The sequence below is a fragment of the Melospiza georgiana genome, chromosome 7, assembly GCF_028018845.1.
Source record: "Melospiza georgiana isolate bMelGeo1 chromosome 7, bMelGeo1.pri, whole genome shotgun sequence".
Taxonomy (NCBI): domain Eukaryota; kingdom Metazoa; phylum Chordata; class Aves; order Passeriformes; family Passerellidae; genus Melospiza; species Melospiza georgiana.
In genome coordinates this window covers 5,366,776-5,383,041 of record NC_080436.1, presented here as the reverse complement: position 1 = coordinate 5,383,041, position 16,266 = coordinate 5,366,776, and the positions used below count along the sequence as shown (strand labels likewise).

General features: G+C 45.8%; 1 protein-coding gene across 10 annotated transcripts in view; it reads right to left on the bottom strand.

Annotated features, from left to right (window-relative positions):
- LRRFIP1 (LRR binding FLII interacting protein 1) overlaps positions 1-16,266 on the bottom strand; it is a 109,610-nt gene that overhangs the window by 58,497 nt on the left and 34,847 nt on the right. For 9 of the 10 annotated variants that reach the window (XM_058028546.1, XM_058028548.1, XM_058028551.1 and 6 more), the window contains exon 2: positions 3,505-3,591. In XM_058028546.1, coding sequence (XP_057884529.1) covers positions 3,505-3,591 — 87 coding nt within the window. Of the gene's footprint in view, positions 1-3,504; positions 3,592-10,329; positions 10,378-16,266 lie in introns of those variants that run through there. The other variant, XM_058028550.1, reaches the window with a different exon arrangement.

Here is a 16,266-nt window from a genome sequence, read left to right as displayed (position 1 = left end):
CCACTGCTCTGAGTCCCACCAGTGCTGGGAAACCAGGGAAGGGAGGAAATACCAAATATCCTAATTGTCCTTCCAGCTCAGAACAGGCCCTGGCAATGAGAGCTGCCCTGCACTCACTGATGTGTGCAAGCAAACCAGAGAATTTAACCAGACTTCCAGATTAATTATTTACATCTTTGGTGGGTAACAACAACAAAGCAGCTCTGAATGAGAAGCCAGAAGCATTCAAGCTGTAACACTCGTCAGACCTGTGCCTTTCCTAAAGCCTCATCACCAAGAACACATTCTCTAATAAACAGAGGAATTGATTCACATCTCTGTGATTCAGGAGTGATCAACACCCTTATCTTCAGAGGGACTCCCCATGTCCTGGGCTGATCCCACAGTGTGGGCAGCAGGAAAGAGGGAATTCTGCCCCTCTGCCCTGCTCAGGTGAGACCTCACCTGCAGAGCTGCTGGAGAGAGTCCAGAGGAGGCACCAGGATGATCAGAGGGATTGGGCAGCTCTGCTGTGGGAAAAGGCTGGGAGAATTGGGAATGTTCCAACAGGAGCCCCATCCAACAGGAAAGATGGTGCAACACAAAGGGACTGGAGTGACAGCACAAGGGGGAATGGCTTCCCACTGCTGACACTGGATTTTGGGAAGGAATTGTTCCCTGGGAGGGTGGGCAGGGTGCCCAGAGAAGCTGTGGCTGCCCCTGGATCCCTGGAAGTGTCCAAGATCTGGTTGGACAGAGCAGCCCGGGCTAGTGGAGGTGTCCCTGCCCATGGCAGGGGGTGGAACAAGTTAAGTTTAAGGTCCTTTCAACTCAACACATTCTGGGATTCTGTGATCAGGTCACAGTTCTTGCGCTCACTTTTTGCTTCAGCTTCAGAAAACACTTTTCATGTACCCAGCTTATACTTCCCTATGAAACTTGTGCTCACCTTCTCCTCTTTAGCTTCCCTTCCCTGGAGAAAAAAAACAAAACAACAAAGAAACCAAACCAAAGCAGCCAAACCACTGGCACAGTTATCCTCCTTTGTGCTGCCTGGCACGAGGAGGTGCCAGGTGAGGAGATGATGCTGCCTCTGGAGCACACCTGCAATCCTGCCCCACCGCAGAGCAGTCTCCCACAGGAACTTTCCCACATCTCCCCCTGCAACTGAGAGCTCCCTGCCAGAGGCCCAGCTATACCTGCTGCACCATTTCTCAATCCTGTGTGCAAAACTCTTCATGCAAAAGTCACCCAATTACTTTAAAATGAGAGAAGTGAAGTGCAAGATTGAGAAATGTCATAAATATGAGGTGGTGGGCAGGAGAGGAGCCAATTTCCAAACCCCAATCATTAAAACACTCTCTTTCACTGCCATAGTTATAGCCTGTAATGGTAGCACCTGGAAACTTTTAACTCAGAGCAGCAGTGTAAATATATTTCCAAGTAATCCATGCTCCACAAGAAGCCTGCCAGGGCATGCACACGGCTTAAAGCATGAAAGACTACACGCACACGCAATAAATTCATTTATTGCTTTTTAACTCCAAGAAGGGACTTAGGGCTCTAAAAAGCCTTCTGAAGTAGTAAAGCAAGTGCTTTAACTCCTGGTTATTTAACATGGCAGCAGTGCAAAAGCGCTCTTTATGTTTCTGAAAAGTTTGCAAAGGGAAATGAAGATGGCAGAGAACCAGGTGTACAGATCCCAGTGTCACAGCAGGGTCCCCTCCAAGGAAGGGGTAGGTGCCAAATATCTTGTGTTGATCACTGCTTGGGATTTTCTGTATTTTTGTTTTATTGTACCTGCAAGACACTTGTGGCAATGAAAAACTTCCTACAGCTCTCCTTAACATCTCTACCTGGCATCTGGGGGCTAAGATTAAACTATTTCAAAAAGTTACAGAATATCCAAGCATGCAAAACATTAAATAAATGTGCCATTTATGCCAGTGAGTTACAAAGCAGATTGTGATGCGTATCTGGCTGAGCTTTCAATGACTGTGGTATTTCACAGGGACATGCTGCCCTGCCCAATTTCTATCTACCCAAAGCTTTCACAGGTTTTCAGATGACAAGCCCTTAATTGCAGGAGCTTTAGTTTTCACGCCTAAATTTCAGTTTACCAAGACACCCTTTGCAGCATCAGCTTTTAATCTGCAAAGGGGTCATCAGCTTCATTAAGTCACCTGTAAATTAGATGGTGTCACTGCCAGGACACCCCTATTTACTTTGCTACCCAAACAAAACACGTGGTGCCTGTTTAGCACAGCCGTCCCACGGCTGCTCCCAAATCCCCCAGCCCTGACTGCTGGCACAGCAGTGACAGCACCTCCCAGGCAGGGCCAGGCTGCAAGAAACATCCCTCAGACAGCAGCAGAAGGCTCCCACCTTCCCCAAGCTTTGTGTTTGCAGCAAGGGAGCTGAGACACATCCAGACCTGCCTCACCAGGAGCAGAGCGTGGGCAGCCTGCCCAGGAGCTCCTCTGTGGGCTGGCTGCTGCAGCCTGCGCCGGCACTGCTGTCACATCCTGAGCCACATCCTGCTCTCGCTCCTCAGTCACTGCTCCACAGCTCAACCAGATCCTGCTCTGCACCCCAAAGCAAATGCAGAACCACTCAATTACAGAATGGCTTGGGTTGGAAGGGACCTTAAGATCATCAAGTTCCACCCCCTGCCATGGGCAGGGACACCTTCCACTATCCCAGGGTGCTCCAAGCCCCATCCAGCCTGGCCTTGGACACTTCCAGGGATCCCGGGCTTCCATGGGCACCTGTGCCAGGGCCTCACCACTCTTACAGGAAAGATGTTTTTCCTAATATCCACTCCAGCTCTGCCTTCTGTCAGTGTGAAGCCATTTCCCTTTTTTCCTGCCCCACGTTTATTCCTACTAAGTATTCCCAGACCTTGCCCCCAGACTCCCTTCTTCTTCATTCTCCTTCAAAAATCTACTGAAAAAATAAATTGTGATTACTGTTGTCCCTCTAACCTCAACCAGAGTGGCTGTTGCAGCCACTCTGCTGCTTCACTGAATGCACATCACCAAGCACAACTTTTGAGAGCTCCTGGTTCAGTTCACCAGGTAGGCAATGCTTTGCCAAGTGCAGTTTCTACCCTTGCCCCTGCCAAGATCAGCCCATCCTTTTTCCAAACCTGGGGAGGGCAGCAGCTTCACAGCAGGAAGCAGAACAGCTTCCCACTGGAGTTACACAAAGAGCCAGGAATCTTCCATATTCATTGGATTTCTAACGAAGTGATAAGAATCCACCACCTCCGACAGGCACAGAAGGAAGCTGCATACTTCCAAGTTTAACATTAAACAGGAATTACTAACCACCAGGATTTTCTGTGAATAACCACGCCGGCTTCACCGAGATAAAATCCTTGCGTTTTTCCCAGGGTTTTCTACGATCAACATTAGCTCCACGCAGACTATTTCAACAAAACACAGACGAGCCCTCTATTCCAGGATCTCTGAACATCCTCCTCCCTGGAAACAACCCAGGCACCCCCCGAAGCCCCGGCCTTACCTCCTTCTGCTGCCTCTCCAGCTCCTTCATGCGGATCTCCCGCGCCTCCGCCCGCGCCGCTCGCTTCGCCGCGAGTCTGGCTTCAGCCTGGCAAGGGGAACACAGGCATGGGATGAGATCAAAGCTGGCCAACCCAACGGGGAGCACGCTCTGGAAGCAGGGCAGGCAGTGGGGAGGTTTGACTGGGCAAGGCTGTAAACACATCTGTAGGAGTTAATTCCCTACTGCAGGTAATGGCCCTGCCTTCCCTAACTTGTTATCGTAACACCCCCGTGCAGGCACTACCCTCCCTGAGCACACTTGTGTTTAAAAGAGATCTTTAATTATTATTTGTGTGGCTGAGAGGAAGCAGGTTGATTTGTTTATTGCTCGTTTTATTTTGGGTTGTTTTGTTGGGTTTTTTTCCCTCCCCTGCAGCGTGGAATTTTTTTTTTATTGACGAATTAATTTGACCAACACCAAACACATTATGTGCCATTTTTCCTAACCACTGACACTGTGCACACGTACCTGGGGCACAGGATTTGGGTAAACACTGGAGTTCAGTATGCACAGCTAAGGCTGAAATTATGGAGAGAAAATGCACTAGCTCCATTATAAATCTCCAAAATTCCATATTCCAGTCCAAACCTCGCTGGAGTGGAATTCTGCCAAGAACAGACCTCTTGAGACACCTATGGTGCTTCCTCACTTCAGCCCAGGTGGAAGTGATGGAACATCATAGAGAGTAACATTTTTAATATTCTGCTTTAAATCCCAGGCAAAGCCAGTAAGTCTGATACAAGAAAAAGTAAAATTAGTTCAGGTTTGGTACAGCAAAACCGTGAGCAGCTCAGAATAGCTCAGAAGGGAGCCAAAGGCACAACTCATAGCCACCCTGATGTTGCACCCAACTCCTCTCTTCTGAAACCTTTCACTGTAACTACAGCATCCAAACTGACAGGAAAATCTGCCATAACATCAGGGTCAAGCACACAGAGAAATCAAAACACCAGTGTTTTCAGTAGTGCTTCTAAACAGAAGGAAAACCACCAAAAAACAGAAAGTGTAATTTCTTTTCCCTTCTGTAAGTGCAGTCACCACTCAAACCCAGGGAAAAGTGTCACAGCCTCCAAAAACACAAACAAAACATGGGGAAAAAAAAAAAAAGCCAAAAAAGGGAGCAGGATGGTTGAAACCTGCAGTTAACAGAAAAGGGCTGATGAAAATCAAGCACAAGCTGATGCATGGGAGGACCAGGATGATTCAAATCCTAAAACCTCAGACTGGAGAGGACCAAGAGGGGATCTCATCAATCTATACAAATCCATACAAACATCCCAAAGTCCACCAAGAAGGTGGTGCCAGACTCTTCCTAGTGGTGCCCAGTGGCAGGATGAGGAGCAATGGCCATAAACTGAACCACAAGAAGTTCCACCTCAGCACGAGGGAGAATTTCTGTTCACTGAGGGTGGGCACCCCAAAGCCACCTGGACATGTTTCTGTGTCACCTGCTCTAGGTGACCCAGGGGATTGGACTGGGGGACTCCAGAGGTCCCAGTAAAAAATTACTTCTAAAAAGGAAACAAGCCTTCTCAGAGAATTTTTTAAAAGCCCAAGGTAGAAAGAGTAAAGAGCTGGTTTTGCACAGAGCTGCTCTCCATGAGTTCTTTGCCTGAATTTCAAGGTAAGTGGCTCTCCACGGACAGAAACTCATAGCAGGAGCAGATTCTTCACACCTGCACCCAAAACCATCCCCTGCCATAACCTGTTACTTACAGAGCCAGGTGACAGCAGGCTCTGGGTGCAGACATGAATCCCCAAACGTGTTTTCAACACCACCTCCCAACCTGAAGCAGTCTGTCCATGAAAATAAAGCCCCAGCCCTGCTGCTGCTGGGCAAAGCCTGGGTGGAATCCTTGGCAGGCAGTGCCCTGACCCACCTGCAGTGTTTGGAATTGCTGATGACACCCAGTATCCAAACATGCCCTGAAATGTGTGCTGAAATCACAGCTCTGGAAACAAGCCTGGTATTGACTTCATGTGATCCCTCCTGTTTATTTAAAAATAAACACTTCTGTTTATGTAAATAAACACTGGCAAACCCCACCTGACAGAGGTGAGGAATAACAACAGCACAAACTGTTTTTTCCTATGGAAAACAAAGGGCCCTAAAGTCTCCACAAATAAAATACACCAAACAGTACAGACTGTGTATCCCCAACTTCCAAAGGCAGAAACAAGATTATTTGGATGTTAACATGATCGTAGCTGTCATCCTCATGAATTTCAATAACCAGCTGAGCTTTCACATCAGAACCAGGTGCCTATATGGAAAATTCAGGTATAATTCAAATGATACATATTTCCCCTTGCTTTCCTTGCATGATAAGAGCCAAAGGATTTACACACTTGCTAGCTATGTTGAAGAATTATATATTCTCCCAGAAGCAAGCACAATACAATATGAAGTGAAGGAACTTGAGAAATAGGAAAAAAATTATTAATTTGGCCAGGTTTTTTCAGGCCTTCCTGAGAATGAATGAGGCTTGCCAGTTTCTAAATTACAGATACCAACTGCAGGAAGTTAAATGAATTTTACCTTGTGCAAAACCACATATTTTGTGTGTCATTTCTTAGGACATAATTCTGCTTTTAGTGCCAATCCATGGTGCATCTCTACCTTATTCTATTTCATCTTTGCAGCCCTCCAGCTGCCCATTTAAAGCCAACCTGCAAACCTTGTAAGAATAAAAAACACACATTTTCACTCAGCAGCTTTGACTAACAATGGCTTACATCTTGGAACAAGCATATTGTTTATTTATGAACTTTTGCTTTGCATGACCACATCAGCCTTAAGTATCTTTGAATAAAAAACAACAGAAACAGTATCCTGTGTTCTTGAACTTTAAGCTGAAAACCTGTGGTTATCACAGACTGGTACGTTTGTAAGAAGTCATGAAGTTGTATTTCATTCTGAACATTCATATTTTAAAGCAACTAATTGAAACAAATAATTACAGAATTGTTTGGGCTGGAAGGGGCCTCAGGAGGTCTCATCCACTCACCAGCTCAAAGCAGGGTCAGCATCACATTCAGACCACACTGCTCAGGGCTTGGACCAGACGGCTCCTGAAAACCTCAGAGTTTGGTGGCTCTGCAGCCTCTCCAGGCTCCTGTTCCCCTGCCTGACCATCCTCATGGAGTAAAGGAACAAATCCCCACCAAATCATGCTCTTGGCTCCTTTGTAACCCAAACTTCTCTATCAGAAGGCTGCTGTCCCTTAAGGGCTGCATCAGGCAGTAAGGAATATTTTCAAGCACGTTCTCAAGGATGTCTGGGTGCCATTTAGATGATTACACAGTTATTTTCACCGTGGTTCCTGACCAAACACCAGCTCATTTGTGCTGGACAAAGGAGGGTTTGTAAGAAACAGGCCATCCTTCCCTAAAGGGTTTTGGAGCCCACAGCAAAATGAGACAAGGGGGGGACAGGAAATATGCAAAGAGGAGGAAAAAAAGGCTTCAGTATGTGAGGCTACCCACAAATCTTGGAGGGTGCTCTCCAGCTCAACAGAAATACATCATGCTATAGAGTCAGGCCAGCCCTCAAATGGTCAACCTGTGGCCTTCACAATCCCATTCCTAGCGTGCTTTGGTGGATGGAATTACTTAACTCGGAATGAATTGTTGTTTAATGCTCTGTAGGTGGCATTGGTGATGAAGCTGGTATCACCTGCGAGCTCAGAGGAGGTAAATCCATCAGGACAGGGAGGAGCCCACATCTCACTGGGTAAGGAGTTATCAGAGTCAAACCAAAGGCTGCTAGCAAGCCTAACAAACCCTGCAGTGAGGGTGGGAGCCTGTTGCACACAGATTTTTCCTGTGCCAAAGCCCAGCTCGGGTACAGTGGGTGCCCCCCAGCACAGCACAGGGCAAGGACACCCAGAACAGCCCCAGCTGCTCAAGCTGTGAACCTTTAGGAGATGAAAGAATAAAAAACACAGGCCAGGCTTTCAGACCCACACAGAGCAGTGTCAGATTTATTTATTGAGGGCCTCTTCCTCGGCAGCACGGGCGTGACGGAACGCATCGGGGTTTGTCAGACCACACTCTCTGCACCTCCTGGACTCTGCTCCGTGCTATAAATACCTTGATTTCTTGCACAGCCTGCAAGCAGCAACGCTAACTTTACATTTCTCCCTCTGTGCTGACTAAATCAAAACAGGCTTTGCCTGGCTGACTTTGGTCTTTGTCCAGCCCAAGCACTTGACAGAGTCAAGTCACCTCTAAGGGCAGTAGCAGAAGCAGACACTGCAGCCTGCAAGAGACACTGCTGAACATTAGACAACCACCCAAAAAATTCACATACTTCTGAAATTCAGCTTACTAAAAGCTGTTCTTTAGGCTGCCTAAGGCATAAATAACTATTCAAGGAATGAAAGATTTAAAAAAAAAGAAATTAGAAATCACTAAGACTGAAGAAGAAGTCTCCTTGACTTCTTAAAATCATCTAAAATTCATCAGTGACTCAGCAAGCAATACAGGCCTCAATCAAAAGTGACAGATCACTGTCAAAAACAGAAGAATAAAAATACGAAGCCTAATTGCACTCATTACCAAGCTTTTGCAACTTCCCTTTTATGAAATATTGCTCATCTGACAAGGAGAAATGGCAGCTTCAGCCCTACTGAGCATGTCACACCAAAAAAACCCAAACCTCATCAGAGGCTTCTGTAAGGCCCCGTGGGCAAAACGAGAGGAGATGGCTGAGATGAACACAGAACTGGGCACCAGCTGAAAAATCATCACCCTAATTTATGGGACTTGCTCAAATACTACAAATACACACACTGAATTCTTGGGTTTTTATTGCAGTTGCTCAGAATGATTTACAGTCACCAAGCCCTGAAAGAAATGCACTGTTGAACTCCAAAACGCTCCTTGCTTTTTTGCAGGGCTACTTGCTCAGCACTTGACACTCCAGCTTTAGGGTCACTCAGCCTGAAAATAAAACCCCAGCCCTGTGCAGCAGCAAATCTCTACCCTGGCTTAAGGAGTTCAGTATGTTTAGATCTGAAGAGGGAAGAACTGAGCAGGTTGTAACAGGAGCAGAACTACATGTGAAAAAAACACCAAAGCAGGTGTTGGGTGTCAGCTGGAAAGGGTGAGAAGCATCTTCTGCTGCCTGCAGAAGTTGGGATAAGTGGGAGCACGGGATGTGCAGCTGCTGTGGAGAGACCCCTACCCCACAGAGCCCCCCTTCAAACCCCACTGGTGGGGACCAGGCCTGGCTGTGCCCGTGGCAGGGCATGGAGCACAATGGTGACGGAAGCCGCGGCTTCCTGGCCCCGCGCGCGCGCTGGGGAAGCTGCGCCGTCACCGTGGCACGATGAGAGAATTATCGAGGTGAGCTGCTGAGGTAGAGGCCAGTGACACACACACACATACACACACATCCTGAAGGTGTGCATTCTCAGAGCCTTTCCCTCCTGAAACAGCCAGGGCTTCATTGTTCGCCCGGCAGCCCCAAGACACAGCCAACAAAGGCAGGAAGTTACGCTGCTTTTCTGAGCGGTGACAAATGACCATGTTGACTTGCCACATAGTTACATGTGTAAGAGTTTTCCAGCTATACAAAGCACCCCTCAATTCCAGTGCACTCCAAATTACCTGCTTCTAAGGCTAGTAATCAAAGCCAGTGTCATATTTGTCGTGGAGGATTGAAGTGTTAGCTTGCCAGCACCAAACCATACCCAGAAAAGCTCTCTGATCCCACTGCCAGAGAAACCTTAAAACACAAGTCTGCCTGACTAAATTACACCTGCTCCCTGTGAGCAACCACTGCTGGGCATTGCTGCAATAACTATTCTCAGGCTGATTTAAACCTCTTGCCAACATGCATAAGACACAGCCAGCCAGTCATTTTTTGGGCCAACAAAATTTTTCCTGATGGATGCTGTCCCATTCCAGTATTCTGTATCCTCTTCCTTAAATATTATAGGACTGTTCATTCTGTTTAGCCAAGTCACACTCCATCAGTCAAAAACCTGATAAGGTTCCTTGCCCTCCTACATAATTTAAAGTCTGTTTGAACATGCAACACCCAATTTGCAATATTCCTGTAACACAGCTGACCAGCATAGCTGTCGGGTAGAACCAGCGCTAACCCATGGCGATGTTTTTCCCCGTCTCCATTTCAGCGGCATGTGACCTAACCCAGGAGTCCCAGGAGCTCACCAGGTGAGTGGTGACTATTAGCATGGAAACAAGAGGGACTGTGTTTAAGAGGTTAAGGCAGCATATTTATCGGACATTTTTTTGCATATGAGTTATAAATACATACAACACTTTGCACCACTTACTCATATGGTAATGAACCCGTGAATCACACAGGGCTCGGTCAGTCCACATCCTGCTTTACCCCTCACCTTTCTCTCTCTTAAATGCAAATCACTACTCAGAGGCAGCAGGCTGATGAACCTTAACCTACACGTAACCATAGGGATTCCCTTCTAATACCCCGACAGCCCATCCTGAGCCGGTCTGACAGCTCCTGTCCAGGGATGCCCGACCCGCCCGCGGCCACCTGACGGTCCCACGGGGCTGCTGCGACATTTACTCAGCACTCATTCCCCAGGGTCCGCTGGCACGAAGGCTCCCGGAGCAGCTCAGAGCTCACGTTCTGCTCAGCGACTGTGCAAAGCGAGACTGGGACAATTCCCCGGGGCTGGGCGCCGGCCGCCTCCGGGCACCGCACGGAGCTGTCCCGGCCGCTCCCGGGCACCGCACGGAGCTGTCCCGGCGGCGCTGCCCGAGCCCCCCGCAGCCCCCCGGCCTTACCTGCTGCTGGGCAGCCGGGCTGAGGCACTCGGCAGCCGCGTCCATGGCTCCCGCTGCCGCCGTCTGTCCCCGCCGGGGCCCGCCCGGCACGGCACGGCACGGCCCGGGGGCGGAGCGGGGAGCGGGCGGGGAGCGGCGCTCGGAAGAGCCGGGGCAGCGCACACACACTCTCACATTCTCTTATACACACACACACCTGCCGGGCATCGCTCCGGAACCCCCAGGGAAAGCGCCTGCCCGCCTCCTTTGTGTCCCCGAGGAGGAAAACCAGAGCATCCCAAGAGCTGGGCGCCCTCCCTCCCTCCGGGCTGCACATCCATGTATATTCTAAATGTATATTCCTGTTCGCGCCGGGCGGCCTTTGCATGGCACAAACAAACCGCCCCACCGCTGCTAATTACGGTGCTAATTATATCGGGGCTGCGGGTTGCGATGTGCGGAGCCGAGCTTAAAATGAGGCACCCACGCTGGTGCTGGTTTTATTCTTTCAGAAATGGAATAAGGGGGGAAAAAAAATGCAAAACCCCAAAATGTGTGATTGAAGTCTGACAGCATAGCAGAAGAGCAATCGGGAGTAGTGGCTGGCCAAAAAATGGATACCCGGCATTTCAAAAGGTGATGAGGTGGATGCGCCGAAGGCACAGAAGGATTAGAGGGCACAAGTGGCTTTAAGTGGCACTAAACGGATCGATACCCCAAAACAATTGGAGACAGGGTCAGAGCAGATATCGTGGCTCCACGGAGGTTAATGCCACCTGTTGATTCCACCGGATTTCTCACCCAAAGCATCTCTCGATTCCCCTCGACTTCAGCTGAAGCTCGCTCACCCATGCCCTCCCAAAGGCCAGGGAGAAACGCCCGGGGCCGGGAGAGCTGCGAAGCCTCAAGAGCTCACTTTACCCATTGCTGCCATTCCTCAGCAGCGACAGCAGAGCACTCGGGGAGTCAGCTCTTCCTGGCACGGGATTCTCCAGGGCCAGCCAAACAGGTTGCTCCTTAGCAACTCAGCCTGCGCCCTCCTTCCCGGTCAGGAGCCCAGCGAAGCCTCCACCCAGCGGCTGAGCTCAGTTTTTCCATGAGCTGCCTGCCCAGCGCAAGGAATCTGGCTGCTCAGGCTGGCACAGCACACCCTGCCATGCTGCTGACTGTATTTTAGCTCATTTGGAAGCGCTGGCACTGTTTTACACTTGGGGGCAATCACTTGACGGTGCCTGGAGCCAAGCCATGTCCCACTGTCCCTGGGAAGGCCAGTCGTGCTTCCTTTAAATAAGAGGGATTAGGGATGGTCTAACTTGCACCCTGCCCCTGGGATAAACCCTGCTTAGGTCAGGTGGAGCTTTACAATTGTAAAACGGGCTGGTTCTATGTGAATCATGGAACTACAGAATGGTTTGGGTTGGAAGCGACCTTAAAGTCCATCTCATTCCACCCCTTGCTATGGGCAGGGACACCTTCCTCATCCCAGGTTGCTCCAAGCCCCGTCCAGCCTGGCCGTGGACACTTCCAGGGGCAGCAACAGCTTCTCTGGGCAACCTGTGCTAGGGCCTCAGCATCCTCACAGGGAAGAATTCCTTCCCAATATCCCATCTAACCCTGCCCTCTGTCATTGTGAAGCCATTCCTCTGTGTCCTGTCACTCCCATACACTTTGCAAAAGTCTCTGTCATTCCTATAACATTTCTTTAAGTACTGAAAGGCTGCAATAAGATCTCCAAAGTCACATCTTTCATTAACCTCCAAAGCCACCAGTTGAGCCTATGAGTTATTTTTAACTCCTTCACCAGGTAAATGACCCAACTTTGCTTCAACAAAATAAATCTCAAATCCACTCCAAATCTAAACCGCCTCAAATCCACTCCAGCACGTGCATAAAGAAACTAATAAATACTCTATGTTCCTGTGGAGCATCTATAATTTAAATCTTCATTTAACAGACACTCACTTCATCCTCCAAGAGGTCTGTCTTTTGTGAGTAGCCCTAAATCCAAGAGGAGTCATGCCCTAATTCCCAGAGGCTGCTCAGCATCCAGTTTTGGTGCAGGTAACAGTATGATTTGGGGCTTCCAGCAATATTTGGTGCTCAGCTGTGAAGAAGGCACTTCTGCACAATGGCAGCTCACCCCAAGGCAGCCAGGACCAGGCACTGGAGTCAATTCTTCAGAAAAAATACATATTGCCTTAAGTGAGACATTTTAACAGAGAAGGGGAGTGATGTTAACTGTGTAAATCTGAAGCATCAGAACAGCTCAGCGTGACAAATATCTTCATCTTAGCTTGAGACAATTTGTTCTGGTTCTTGGTTAACAGGAATTAACCTTCCCTTACATTCACTGGCAAATCTCGACAGGTTTTGCAGTGTCACTCGGAAAATACACTGAAAATATAAATTACTCCCCCCTGCACACACACCTTTTCCTATTTACTTTCCAAGCCAAGATGTTTGGTTTTACTGGGTTTACTTGAGGAAGCACTTCATACATACCCTGGGATAAATTCAAACAAACAGCTCTACTACAGACCTGCTGGGTAGGAACTGAAGGATCAAGAGGTCTTTTTAATGCTAGCAAACTTCCATTTCCCAGCAATACAGAGCTATGAGTACATACTTCAGCATTTTGTAATTGATTTTATGTAAAAGGAGGCTCAAAATTCCAATCAGGTCCTGACAAATCCCCTCAAAAGTGCAGTGTCTATCTCGTTACAGCTCTCTCCTATTCAGAAAAACAGCAGCATCTTCTAAAACTGGTATTTATTTATTTATTCAGCACACAGCTCTTGTGTCCATGCATTTCCCATGTGAAATAGGATGCTGTGGAAGAGTGACATTAATTCCAGGACACTTCTAAGCAGGAAGGATGTCCCCATTTATGCACTGCACATACTACAATGCTAAACTGAGCCTAAGAAAAACAGGTAATGGGAGACTTAGAAGGGGGGGGAAAAAAGAGTAATTTGACTCTTCCAGAAACCTGATGGGATAACTGTGAGCTGGGTATGTCTTAGCAGAAAGTAAAAAGGAAGTTTACTGCACTTAGGACAGCAGTTCTGATTCCAGTGACACAGACTCCTTATCTCCCGGTGGGGAACACACCTCTCCTTTGCAAACACACACGCACAAAATGCATGCCTGCACTCAGAACAAGGAAATCCTCATCAAATGCTGGCCCAAATCCTAAAAATCAGCTTGCCAGAACTGCACTTTGCCCATAACAACCAACAACCGAGGAGCTGTGTCAAAAGCAAGAGGGAAAGATCACCCAGTCAGCCTCCAGGTATGTGAATATCACTGATAACTCAAATTCCAAGGAATTTGGCCCCCAGCACAGCTCATACTCAACTGATTTTTATTTTGTCTTTAAGGCATGTTATGGGCAGGTTAAGAGGCAAGCAAGTAGGAATAAAGAAGTCAAAACCTTTAGAGACAGGTTTAAAAAGAAACCTGCACCTTAGAGCACTCTGGCTGCAGCTTAGCCCACCTCAGTATTAATTCTTCAGCCACTTCCCAACACTATCCATCACCAACATATCTAACTCGGATGATATCATTTATAGCTATAAAAATGAAATTCTGTTGTGCATTTCCTGCATTCTCTTCAAGTGGTGTCACTGTTGGTGGATTTGCCAGTGTTGCTTTATTGGTTGGACTTTGATCTTTCCCAACCCAAATGATTCTATGATTCTTGGAATTTCAGTAATGTCCGTCAGTGTCTTATTCAGTCCTGGCTTTCCAAACAGTGGGAACAGAGAAAGAATGTCTTGTTTTATGGGGAAAAAAAGCTAAAAAATTAATTTATATTAGAAGAAATATTTGGTTACTCCAAGTTTTGGGGGGTTTTCTAATAAGGTTCACAGTGCTGTTCTTCGAATGCTGAAGAAAGCCAATAAAAACCTCAGGAGTGACACCCACCCGAGGTCAGAGGGACAGGAAAAGTGCCATCTGTGCCTCATCACTCCACCACCCCTGCCTGCTGGCCCAGCCTGGCACGCCTGGAGCCCCGCTGGCCACGGGAACAAAACCTCCTTGTGGCGGCCACCGCCGAGGCACTGGGCTCCAGCACTCGCAGCCAAGCGCTCCTCAGGAAAACAATGCCCGGTTTTCAGCGCCACAATCCCTGCCAGGATCAACAGATTATCCTCTGGCCAGCCTGCAGGGAGGAGGAGAAGGAGGAAGGAAACTGCTGGATCAGGCACAAGTCACACTGAGTCATGCTCCAAACGAGCCTGTGGCACATTTGTCATTCAGCCTCAAAACGGTGATGCCATCAACAGCTGGATATTGAACTGGTAGAACCCCAGAGGCTGAGAATTTGAAACTTAAAACCCAAATTTAGAAAAAGAAAAAATTCTATAATTAACTTAAGGCCATAAAAAACCCTTCCAAAATTAATTAACAACACTAAAATTACAAGTATATGGTTTATATTATTATAAGTATATAGTTTATATTATTATATAAATATATTATTATATATATTATTATTTTATATATATAATATATATAATATAATATATATAATATAATATATATATTATATATAACATATATTATATATTAATATATAATATATATTATATATATTATTATTTTCCAAGTATATAGTTTAAATAAAACTATATACTATAGAGTTTAAATCAAACTATATACTATATGTATAATATGTCTATATGTAGAATAGATATACATGTCTATATAGACATGTGTCTCTATGTATAATATCACATATATGTCTATATGTATATCACATATGTCTATAGATATAAAGTTATATTATATAACTATGTTATATAACTATATATATTATAATGTCAATTACACATATATATTATCATACTATAATAATATAGATTATTGTAATATATTATACATATACACTATAGAATATATACGATATATTATATATAAATTATATAATATAATATATATGCTATATATGATATATAATACATAATAAAATAAATGAAACAAAACAGAAGCTTTAATACAAAAACTAATCTTTCTTCTTTACCTTCTTCTACTTCTTCATGAGTTTAGGTAGTATTTTGTAATTAGACAAATAAAATCCACATTGCGAGCTTTGAGTGATTAGTTATTGAATTAAAAGTAAAAATAATTCAAGTGTGATTTGTTATTTATGTAGTTTAACCTTAAAAAACCTTATAACAAAAGATCATTAACCATTTCGTACCCTGTTAGTAAAATACTACAAAACTCACTACCTATAAAACTATAACACAAATAAGAAAAAATAAACATTTAAACCTAAACACAAAATATCATCTCAAAAGCTTCAATCCCAACCTTAACAAAAGTAGTAAAAAAGTAGTAGTAGTAGTAAAAAAAAAAAAACAACCAAAACCCAACATTAAATATATTAAAGCTGGACTACTTCAGCTTTAGAAATTGGAAATATGGGTAGATAAAAGTTTCAGAAATTGGAAATATGTGTGGATGAAAAGTTACATGATCTTCCTGTTGTAGAAGTGACAGATTCAAGAGTGGCTCCTATAATAAAAATTCCTGCCCTAGTCTTAAGCTTTTCCATTCCTTTGCTTAATAATGAAGAAAAAAACAGATCAAACCAAAGGGGAAAAAAGAGTTTTGGTTTGGATTATCTCACAGAACCTGAGTGTAAAAAACCTGTGTAAAAAAATACAAAAAGGATCCAGCAAGAGCATTTTACTTGTAGGAAAGTGCTTCTCTGCTGGCGTTTCCATAGCATGAGGCTTTGCCACCTCCCAAGCTCTACTTCCAACCTAATGAGATTAAAGAGTTAATTAACTATTTAACCATTAAGCCATTAATTAACTATTCCCACCAGGACTGTAAATGTTGTGGAATTAGAAACCCAACAGTAATTCCAAAAAGGGCAGAGGTTCTGTATTCCATCCTACCCCATCAGGGACAATAGGTGGGAAAGCACCACCAGGATTTGTAAGC